Below are 12,036 nucleotides of genomic sequence, written 5' to 3' on the forward strand. Positions count from 1 at the left end.
ATCCTCTTTGACATGATAACTAAACTAATTGCATTCAACTTTTCAAAGGAGAACAATTAGCATAAAGCAATACCTTGATTAAAAAAAAAAAAAAACTTAATTAGGATTCATATAAACAATTAGGCCAGGAACAAAATGCATAAATGTAGCCGAGTTTTAGGTTAAGACTTCCAGGAGGTACGAGGAAGCACAATGCAACAATTGCAAGTTCAGCCAGGTCTTCTGGTCTGCCAGGACCTTTAAATCATCATTTCAATAGTTCACGCTTACATATAATTAGCTGAGGTATGGAATGCGTATTTGGCGTGCTGTCCGGGGAAGGGCTCCGAGCTCGGGAATGGCCCGAACCTAGAGTACCCCCCCTTCCCCGTCTATTTATAAAGTGAACTTGAAGTGAGGAGATGGGGTGGAGGAGGGATGCTGATAAACCGTCAGTGGATAGAGGTAAGTCAGCGATATTTATACTATGGGATTGATTACTTGATTATGGTCCACCTGTGTTGGTTAGGCTAAGTATCTGACGCGCTCCTCCCGAATCTTATTAATAAAATTACATTTATTTCATTATTTCAAGGCAATGCAGTGCAGTTTTTATGCCAGTTGGTTGGTTTGGCCTGTTGTTCTAACACCAGAAAAGACTAAATCAAGTTTGAAGATAAATCAAGTTGATGTATCCATTTTACCTTGATGTTCCCAATAGGACAGTATTATTCATTTTTTACAGCCATGCGCTGAAATGACAAGAACATCACAGAAAAAAACAAATTCAGACCACTCATCATGAATTAAACATGCAGAATATGTCTTTAACTTTTTCACTAGTGCTGATACCTTGCTTATATATATATACTATATAAAACTTGTGACAATGTTAATATTAGGTAGTTGTGGAGGGTGACACAACCAAAAAGAATTTCAAACTGCTCTTTCATGCACTTGGGGAGCCCAATGCAGAGGTGAATTAATGACACGTGACAGAATGCAATAAACACCTGCCCTTCATCCGCGCGCAACGAAAGCGCAGCGCATGAATATTAATATGGCCATATTGCTTCGTAACATTACGCAGGTATTCACGCCACCTATTTAATAAACATAAGCTCAATCCTTCCCTGTAGTAGAATTCGTAGATTCATCAGCAGTATAGCGCCTTCTCAGCCAATCGTTTAGTGCTAATGATCGAACGTCTCGTTACATTATTAATATTCATGAGCCTCAAAATACCAGCAGTAGCCTATTCCATTTATATGAGGCTGAGGGACCATGTCACAACATATTATTGTGATAGAGCTGTCTGACTTATATGCTGTTATAACTGTGTTGTTATTAGCTTATGTTAGCTTATTAAATGCGTTAACAACCCTAAGATTGTGATTTGGTACAGTACAACCCATAATAACATCATATAAAGCTTATGCCATATGGCAGAGATTAACATTATAAGCCCGTTTTCTACCATTATTCTATGTATTTTAATTTCTAAAATTCAAATAAATAAATAAACAAAATAATAAAACACTTAGCATTGTTTAGGCAAAATTTCAAGTTCAAGTTGGTCAGTGAATTCAGTGTTGACCAAAGCTCGGCTGTTTGGTTTAAAAGCAACTAGCACTTCATTCACCACTTCATCGCTAGGTAATTGTGGTAATCGTGTCTTTTTATCTCACAGTTCTTACAATTCAGACTTTGTTTCTTGTGATTCTGAGGAAAAAGTCAGAACTGTTAGATATAAATTCAGAAATGTGTAATATTAACTTGCAATTCTTAAAAAAAAAAGATATTTAAAATAAGATTGCAAGATATAAAATCAGAACTGCATGATATAATTACAGAATTGCAAGATATAAACTAAGAATTCTGGTGGAAAATTCAGAACTGCAAGATATGAACTCAGTGATATAAATTTACAATTGTAAGATGTAAACTCAGAATTCTGAGGAAAAAAAAGTCAGAATTCCAGAATTGAGATATAAATAGAGAATTGCATGACACTTACTAAAAATTCTGAGGAAAAAGTCAAAAGTATGAAGTATAAACTTGGAATTCTGAGAAAAAATTTCAGAATTGTGAGAAATAAACTCAATTTCAAGAAAAAACAGAATTGTGAGATGTAACCTGAATTCATTATTAGATTCACATTTCTGAGAAAAAAAACGTTAATACTTGCTAGATATACAGTACACTGAGTCATGAAAATTGCAAGAAAAAAAGTATTTTTTTCCTCTCAAGTGTGATGATTTCTCTCACAGTATTTCTTCAAAATCATAATTTTGTGTTCCACAGAAGAAAGCAAGTCTTGAGTTTGGTTCAATACCAGGGTGAATGATGAAAATTCAGATTTTGTGTGTCATTCATTTACTTAAAATGAAAACAAATTGGATGAAATAAAGTAAAATCAATAAAAAAATATATATTGATAGCATAATTTAATAGAAGAAAAACACAATCTCATGTGTGTGTTTCACTTGTAAACCCCTGGGGTCCTGTGTGGCCTCTTGCCGGTACAGGGACGGCTGTAGCATTGAGATGCAGCTTGGCAGACATTTAAAGATAGACTGCAAGTTTCTCCCTCCGCTGCCACTGCACTCAGTGACCTGTACGTGGGTCATAAATTCCAGCACAGAATGCAAAACATCAAGCCCTCCTGCAGCAGTGCTCTCAACGCAGCCTAGCAATCAATTCAGTGGTGTGTTAAAGAAATAGTTCAGCCAAAAATGAAATCTCCGTCATCATTTGCTCACCCTCACGTTATACCATGATGTTACTCCTGCTTGTGGAACACAAAACAATATACCAGCTTGACAAAGACGCAGCATAAAAGTATCACAAACTAATATGACTTTAATTTTCATTTCCTTTCATTCTCTTATTCATTTTCTTTGCGTGATGAGCAGATGATACAGGTTTGAACTGACACAAGGATAAAATGTGTGTGTGTGTGTGTGTGTCAACTGTTCCCACATATCGCATTGCTCATAATAAAGTTTGTTTTCAGACCAGGGATGTCAGAATGAAGAACTTTACAACTGATGTAACATCTGGGTCGGACTCAGCTACACTGTTGGTGTAAATGGGTTAACCCATATTCCACAGCAAGTGTTCATGGCCTAGATTACAATCGGGACTAAACCAAGATCTGAAGCTGTGTGGCACTAGTAACCAAGGTTATAAGTCATATATATTTTGAACACAATTTGCTATTAATGCCAAGTTTGGTCATTAGAAATGGGTCACATACAACGAAGTATTCAAAATGGTTTTCTGGTCTGCCAGGATACTGTGGCTTTTTGATGGCTGCTCAAATAACACACACACACACACACACACACACACACACACACACACAAATTAGAAAGTGGCCCTTGGCAAACTGAAAGTGAGCTTCAGAATATTATGGTTGTATGTTGCATATAATGTTGTTAAATTAATGTTTATTGCATATTTCAGTTTAATGAGTTTCACCGTGAGGGTGTTTAGTGCTTGTGTGAATGACACTGAGCACCTTCTATGTATGTTATTATTTAAAAGCTGCTTATGATAGACTTTCTCATCACTAACTGCATTTGGTGATTATCAGTGTATTACAAAGGTACAAAACAGATTTCAATACTTCAATAGGTTGGTATATTAACGTTATATCAGTTAATTAAATTATGGTATTTAACTGTAAATTTAAGGTAAAACCTAAAACGTTGTTACCATATATTTTATGGTAGAATTCCAGCAAGCTGCCGTTTTCTTACCGTAAATTTTTACGTATTGTTTTACAGTGTATGATTGGAGAAACAGCGGTTTACACACCATTTCTGCAGACATTGTAGACAAGATGTGTGAAAAACTTTGGTTTCAGTCTTATACATTTTTTTAAATATATTTTTTAAATACTTGCATCAACTAAAGTTGTTTAAGAATACACAAAGATCTTGGTAATAAAATAATAACATCCTTGAAGGAATAGTTGACCCAAAAATGAACATTTATTCACCCTCCAGTCATCCAAGATATGGATTGAGTTTCTAAATCAGAACGGATCTGGAGTATTTTAGCATTACATCATTTTCTCACTAGTGGATCCTCTGTAGTGAATGGGTGCCATCAGAATGAGAGTCCAAACAGCTGATAAAAACATCATGATAATAAACAAGTAACCTTCTCCAGACCATCACTTTACATCTTGTGAAGAGAAAAGCTGCATGTTTTTTAAACTCTTGCTTCTGCCTACAATATGAGTCTCCATTATATTGCTTTCTCCAGTGAAAAGTCATCTCGTCTGAATCAGGAGAGAAATATGCACAGATTAAGCACAGTTGGGTGTATCATTGTTATGTTTTTATCAGCTGTTTGGACTTTCATTCTGACGGCACTCATTCACTGCAGAATGTAATGCTACCCCCCCCCCCCCCCCCGCCCAAATCTGTTCTGATGAAGAAACAAACTCATTTACATCTTGAATGGCCTGAGTGTGAGTAGATTTTTTAACTAAATGTATTTTTTAGGTGAACTGTTTCTTTAAACTGGAAAGAAATGCAGAACAAAGCCCAAGTGTCCACAACAATAATTCTATTGATCCCATTCACAGAGATTCAATAATGTTTACTAGTAAATCTGCAGTTATTATGGGGTTCAAAAATACAATATAAGTGGTTAATTCATTCCTCTAAAATCCCTGAGAGCACAGAGTACCGATTCTGAACCTTTCCAATTGACTCGATAGGAATTTTCATCCAAGTAAGATAAGAATCAATCAAGCACAGATCCAGAGATATCAATCGCAGCCAGTGCGGAGGTCAACAGTCTGCAATTTAATGCATTAAACACAGCAGACAGAAGACTGAACCAAGACTGAGATCAAATCTTGATTAGTATGACCCTGCAGTGGGAGCTTCACTAAGACTATGTCATGATTCATTTGCAGTAAGTGCACATCATTGTCATTGAGAAACGCAGACTGCAACACAAACCATAGCTTTAAAGGAGGTTTCTCTCCTGCTTACAGTTACAGCTAGAATGCAGTTGTTTTACTATTGCATCGCATACATACAAGTCTTTGTCTTGATGCTGTGGGAGGAGAGTGTGAAGGTAACTTATAACTGGTGTTTCTGAATCTGCTCTTTTTGTCCCCCTTTTCTAGTTTTTCCTAACATTGGTGTTATTTAACAGTCATCCATCCTTTCCTTCCAAGGCTGTTAAGAAAAACATCTCAACTAGGTAAATGTCAGCATGCTTGGTTTATCATTTGAATCATTAGTCGTTTTGTGAATTGTTCATAATTAATCTGACTGTGAACATATAAAAGTCTTTCAGCGATACGAATTTTATTATCCCTGTCAACAGTCTTTAACTGAATGTAACTGAATTGTATTGATAATGCAGGAAAGTGAATGTGTTTTGGGGTGGCTAAAGAATGCCTGATTATTTAGTAGGCATTTTTATGACAGATCCCTCTGCATTTTCTACTTGCATCATAGTTTGGAGACAGTTTAACTGAATGTATATTTATGATGATTTTTCAACCCTTATTTCCAGCTTCCCGCTTACATGTTTGAAATTTGTCTTGTAGTAAAACCTGTACTAAATCTATAAAGATGATATTTTGTAGAGTTGATTTCATGATTTTTACGCATTTGGATGTCATGTAAAAATAGAGAATTTAAAAATTTACTGACTGTCTATGCAAGCAGAAAACCAGAGTTGGTATTTGACATAATTATTACTTAATTATCTGTGAAGCCTGAGAAAGCAGGATGTGTAGTTCGGTGCTGGACACCGCAATAATGTAGAAGTAATATATTTGTTGCACTCCAAATATCTAGTGGCTTTAATACAGTGTCACTGTGTACCTGAAAAGGTTTCATAAAGGGGAGTTGAATATCTGAAAAATTAATTTTAGACAAAATCTGAAGTTCTTCTCAGCTCTCTTTCTATATGCTGAAATACTTGAGAAATAGGTTTGCTTTTTTTGCCATTTGATTGGACATTTTTTATATGTGACCCTGGACCACAAAACCAGTCTTAAGTTTAAATTTTCATATTTTAATATTAACATTTGAATATTCTAAAGAATCTTTCTTTACTGCAAGGAACTATATGATCGCACGCTCAATTATAATTATATGATCGCACGCTCAAGCTGCACTGGGGCAAATGTGTACTTTTGTACCTTTAATATTTTCACTGTAGGTACCAGAATGTACCATATATTTAAAAAAGCTTTTGTACCTTTTTTTCTGAGAGTATAGAACTTTATACAGTGTGTACCACTGTAAAAAATGTAAATCTATTCCTCACAGACTTGTTTTGATCTGCCAAAAAAGCAGTAAGCCATCTAAGCTCACTATAAATCTCTATAAAGTCACAAATACCTGTTTTTTTTTTTTAATCCTGTGGCAGAAGCAGGCATCCATATTGAACAAGGTGAAATGCGTTACCAGATATCCCAGGTTCACATTAGTCTGGGGTTTGGACTGACATTGAAGCATGAAAACCCAATAAAGTCTTTCTTTCACAGATTTCGTCTTCAGGCTGAACCTCCAGTGACCAAAGAACTTTTGAAATCCATCACTTCACTTCCTGCAAAATATGACAGCCAGTCAAAAAGTGCGTACAACCATTTTATCTTGATCTACGGGACACACTTCTTGTGGAGAGTTGACCTGGGTGACCACGTACGTTTAACCACCGCTATGAAGACCTGCCAGGTTTCCATGAAGGGTCTGTCGATACATGAATGTGAGCAACTGCCTATCGGCGGAGGCGTCTGTCTTCATCAAGGGTGTGGAGGTGAGTGGCTAGTCAAGCTACTGCAAAAGCAAAACAAATCAACTGGAGAGGGGCAACAGCTTCAGCAGCACCTTCTCCAACCGAGTTACTGAAATACTGGGTGACAACGGTGAGCAACAAGACATCCTCTTCACTCCAAGCAACATTAGTGGTTATGACGTGTGGCTCAAGTCACTGAAGAAAATTCCTGGAGTGGTTTCCTATGCCTTGAGCTCATTGCATATGATGGTGAAAATCAACCCAGCTAGACGAGCCAGTCTTCAAGCGGCCTTCAGCAACCTACTGCTTGCTCCTCCTGCTGCAAAGTGGGCCATCGTGCCAATAACTGTGCATGCAAATGCAACGGTCATCAAAGTGTTGATAGCAACTGCTGCCCAAATAAGCCAGGAGTAGCCATGTTGATCGTGACCGTGTTGAGCACTTAGGGATTATGGGGAGACTATTTCTGTCTTTGTTGAATTTTAAATACTAAAGATATCTGTTGTTTGTACTTCACATCATTCTCGTCTTACAGGCACTTGCGATTTGAGGTGTGGGACCAAATGAATGCTGGAATCCGTTAACATGGGTAACATACGTAAAAAAATACGAAGCGCATATGCACTGCAGACGGAGTATGTGTGAAACAGGCGTAAGGTTGTTTGCACCTTGAGCAATTTGGAAGGAACAAATGTACAGTCGTCGTTTAAATTAATCTCATATACTGCAACGTGTGGCCCAAGTCTTACAGGGTCTGTCTGTGAGAAATATGCTCCTGCACCGGGTGGTGACGGTGCTCTAAAATATTACCAGCCCTTTGGAGAATAGCTCTTTTCATTTAAAAAAATGAAGGATTTTGGAAGAAATGCCCCATTTCTGTAATAATACAACAACTGCAGAATGTAAAGATAATGTAAAATACTGATAAAGGGCCTTCTAATAGAAGGTATTTGAGATTTTTGCGAAGATACACATTTAAAACAGTTACTATAAATCAAATATCATTAACTTCTAGACAAATGTACAAAACTAATTTCAATAAACACCTAAAATTTTATCTGACTTTTTTAATATATATAATTTTATCTGTATTCAAAAAGTATTCTTCATTTGTTTTTTAATTTCATATCTATACAAATTCAGAAAAAAAAGCTTTCAGATGCAATAAAACTTTCTAATCCCATGTCTACCGCTAACTTCAGTCAGACTTTAGGTTGATGGCTGTTTTTTTTTTCACTCAATGAAGTGAGGTCTTAGATTTGTGAGCAATAATAACAATTAAACTAATGTTAGAAAAATAGTAGGGAAAAGATAAAACTGGTTCTGAGGAAATGAAAAACACATTTGATTATATAACATATGTTCATTCATTGATGGTTTTAATTAAAATGATTCACTTTCAAGGAATGCCGGTAAAAAAAGTGAAAAGTGAACAGTATGTAGAAAGTGTTACCTGTTATCTGGTGGTTAAGTGTAAGTAAACTAAATGCAGCAATTCTTCAGATTTAATACATTACACAGACTGACACACTTTGATATAGATTTGATACAGATTAAATAGATAAATATTTCTGGCAAGCCAAAAATGTAATTGCAGGTTTTCTGAGCCAAACAGCGCCCCCTGTAGAACAGAACATGCTTTACACATTCAGTATCTCCTGAAGGCCTTCTGCTGTGTTCAATAATTTAGGCCCAAACCTCCCAAAAGCTGGTTTGTGTGTTTGTGCTGTTAGTGAGATTTATACATTAAAAGCCTTGTGGTCAATAATGTGCTATTGTTGAACCACCAACTGACTGAGCAAGGATGACTGAAGAACATATTTAAAGCCAAATCAAACCGTCACTATGCAATGGCATTTAACATCATTTTATGCATGTTGCATGATTCTTCTTTTACAGAAATATTTGCCTATATATATATATATATATATATATATATATATATATATATATTAGTGGTGGGCATAGATTTTTTTTAATCTAGATTAATCTCACTGTAATCTTGGAATTAATCTAGATTAATCTAGATTAAAATGGCTCATTTGAATTCTGCCAAACGCATTCAGAATATGTGTGCTACCCAAATAAAATAATGACTAAAAGTAAGTCTTTGAGAAGGGGTTTATCAAGCTAGGTGGTGCATTAGACCAGGGGCTCATCTCCTGTTTCCAAAATGCATCACAAAGTGGTTGAGAAAGCTGTAAACTAATTCCAAATTTCACAAGGTGCAAACAACCTTACGCCTGTTTCACACATACTCCGTCTGCAGTGCATATGCGCTTCGTATTTTTTTACGTACCCATGTTAACGGATTCCAGCATTCAAGCGGTTGTGGTCTGTCAGTGCGTTCCAGGAGCGTTGCGTCTGCAGCAGTGCAGCGATCGTTCACGTACCGAGTATCGGACTGCAAACGCGTCCTGTGTGAAAGCACAATGAGTATGAGTCCGTGCTGCTTCTGCACCACATACGAAATGCACACGGACTGCATACGCACTGCAGATGGAGTATGTGTGAAACAGGCGTGCGTCTTGTCGAGGTTTCCATTGGGAAGCTTCTTAAAAAAAAAACAATTCCCTTAAGCAAACCCGGCAGCTTCATATGAATCCATGTTAGCAAATCATGTTTGATGTGGTAATTTCACAGTAGGCATACACACAGGTTCGAAGACTCGTTCTCGCCCCCTACAGTGCAATTCGGTTAGGCATACATCCGCGCTAAAATATCAAGGTGAAAGTCATCATAGCTCGCCTAGGATAGATCCAGCTCTCAACCCAACTTTGAGTATAGATTTTTTATATAATATTACCGATATTTTTTTTCGCCGAATAAGAGTCTCCCGTTAACGCAGCACGTTAACACCGATACAGCCCACCACTAATATATATATATATATATATATATATATATATATATATATATATATATATATAACATGTACAATTTATTTAATTGCACATGGACAAAAGTGTTTTGTGTACAGTATATCTTTATCTTACAGTGGGATGTCTTTGTCTAATTTGAAGCCATTTGATAATGGTATTACTTTTATTCCTGACCATATATTCTTTTAACCAGTTCCCGCTGTTAACAATTCTGAGCTCTGTGCAGTCAAGACAAGGAACTGGGGCACAAAGATGCATTGAAGATCCCTCCCACCCAGATAATTTGCTCTAGAATCTACCCTTTGGGAGATTTTTCAAGTAGTTCAAACCAAGACCAACAGATAACCTGCTCAACCAGGAATCGCGATTTAATTAGGGGTAGGTTATATACATTTATGTCTGAGGGGAACTTACTGTTTTTTATAAAAGTTTAGATGGTATTTTTTGTTTTCATCTTGCCTCAGTTAAATGCATATTAAAGTTCATAAGTGCAGCGCTGCTTTGTTTACAGCGGAAACCATGGAAATGCTTTAAGCGCCACCTGCTGGCCGAGAGTGAATCTGCGTTTTGTTCAGATCTTCTGCTGTTTCATGCAGATATTTCTCATGTATAGTTTCATAAAACTGAAGTCAAATTTATTGTAAAAATTATTGTCTTTGCTTTAGATTTCAAAATTATACAATATAATTTAGATTAAAAACTGCTCATGTTGCATCCATGCATCATCTTGGTTTGAATCATGATTAAAATGCAGTGATTGCCTCTCTAAATGTTGTTATTTAGCAGATGCTTCTATCCAAAGCAGGAAAATAGAAGCAATCAGAACCAAAAAAAGGTCAATAACATGCAAGTGCTATATTAGTATATTGCATTTAGCATACGCTTCCATCCAAAGCAACTTACAGTGCGATCAGGTTATACATTTTTTTTACTGGTATGTGTGTTTCCTGGGAATTGAACCAACAACCTTTTGCGATGCTAACGCAATGCTCTATTAAAGTGTTATATTTCAATTTCACAAAGAAACGTGCAGCATTTTGTTTGTGTTTTGGTGCTTTCAAATATCAACATCGTTTAACAAAAATCACTTAATGCACCTTTAAGTTTCTTTTGGAAATACATCATTATAGTAAACTGGTTGCAATTCATGTTGCCTTTAAACACCTGGACACTCATTTTATCTGCAATATTTACATTGTAGATTGATGTATCGACTGTGTTAGTGTATATGTCTCTTTTGTAAAAATCATAACTGTGACATTTGGGATCTGAGGACAATTCCCGTGGGGTAGACCTCACACCTCTAATGACTAATAAGTGAAAAAAAAAGATCGTAAAAGTTCTTAATGGCATTAGATCGTATGTTGCGACCTACCCTGTAATCCGCAACGATCATTTCGTGGGGCCTAAAAGAGGCTCCTGCTCTTAAACAAACTACAGTTCCCTAGTTATCACGGGGAGCCCTGCGGAGACGCGCAGTACAGCGAGCGAGCGGACTGGGGGAGGGGCGGCAGGTAAAGCGAGACGGCGGCGCATGCGCAGAAGCGCTCCAGCCCTCTGCATCGCTCCCCTCCCCCCACCTCTCGCTCTCTCTCTCTCTCTCTCTCTCTCTCTTTTTTTTTTTTTTTTTTTTTTTTTTTGCAGCATCAGTACCGCGTTCGGAATCGCATTCGTGTGCTGGAGTCAGAGCGCGCTGCGGGGCATCACTGCACCGCCACGGAGGACACACCATCACAGAAACAGGAACAGGGAAAAGGCAAAAAGGCGTGAAATAGTGCAGAGGGGGAAGAACAGCGCGCCCTTTTCCCCCTGAAATCACCTAAATCTGTGGGAAATTAAACAGGACCCAGACATTCGCCAATAATAAATCCACGAACGCAGCGGACATCTCAAGCGATATTTTTGGCCAGCACGGCGGGGAAAAATGAAGGATCGCACGCAGGAACTACGAAGTGTAAGTCTGGATTCCTGATGCTTTATCCTTCATCTCCTCCCATTTCCTCCGTCTCCTCACCGCAACCGGGCGTCAGCAGCTGACATCTCACTGCTGCTCGCTCACGGCTGAGCATTTATGGGCATAAGCAGGGGTTTCATACATTTTCCGACGTTTTTTCCTCACGCAATCACAAATGTAACCGTCTGCCACATCGCGCGTATATAACCGTTTTTAATAGCGGCTCACACGCGCGCGCTCTTCCATGTGCGATTGATCGATTTATTCATCACATCGGGTTATATGATTCGCGAAATGAGCCCCCTACATTAGCATGCATGCAAACAGACTACCTTTGATACATGTCGCCCAGGAGCGTGATCGGCTGCGGATAGATAGCCAGCATCCTTCCACTGATACGCACCATCCCAATATCTAATTCTGCGATCACCGCATCATTAA

The 12,036-nt window shown here is 37.6% G+C and overlaps 1 protein-coding gene and 1 pseudogene across 1 annotated transcript in view; both read left to right on the forward strand.

Moving 5' to 3' along the window:
• The first annotated feature begins 6,419 nt into the window (after positions 1-6,419).
• On the forward strand, positions 6,420-7,238 carry LOC132144850 (perforin-1-like; annotated as a pseudogene).
• A 4,040-nt stretch (positions 7,239-11,278) lies between these two features.
• Positions 11,279-12,036, forward strand: part of stx1b (syntaxin 1B) — a 53,683-nt gene continuing 52,925 nt past the window's right edge. Inside the window, exon 1 of the mRNA XM_059555778.1 lies at positions 11,279-11,595. Coding sequence (XP_059411761.1) covers positions 11,566-11,595 — 30 coding nt within the window. The 5' untranslated portion in view covers positions 11,279-11,565. The remainder of the gene's footprint in view (positions 11,596-12,036) is intronic.

This window comes from Carassius carassius, chromosome 8 (genome assembly GCF_963082965.1).
Source record: "Carassius carassius chromosome 8, fCarCar2.1, whole genome shotgun sequence".
Lineage (NCBI taxonomy): Eukaryota > Metazoa > Chordata > Actinopteri > Cypriniformes > Cyprinidae > Carassius > Carassius carassius.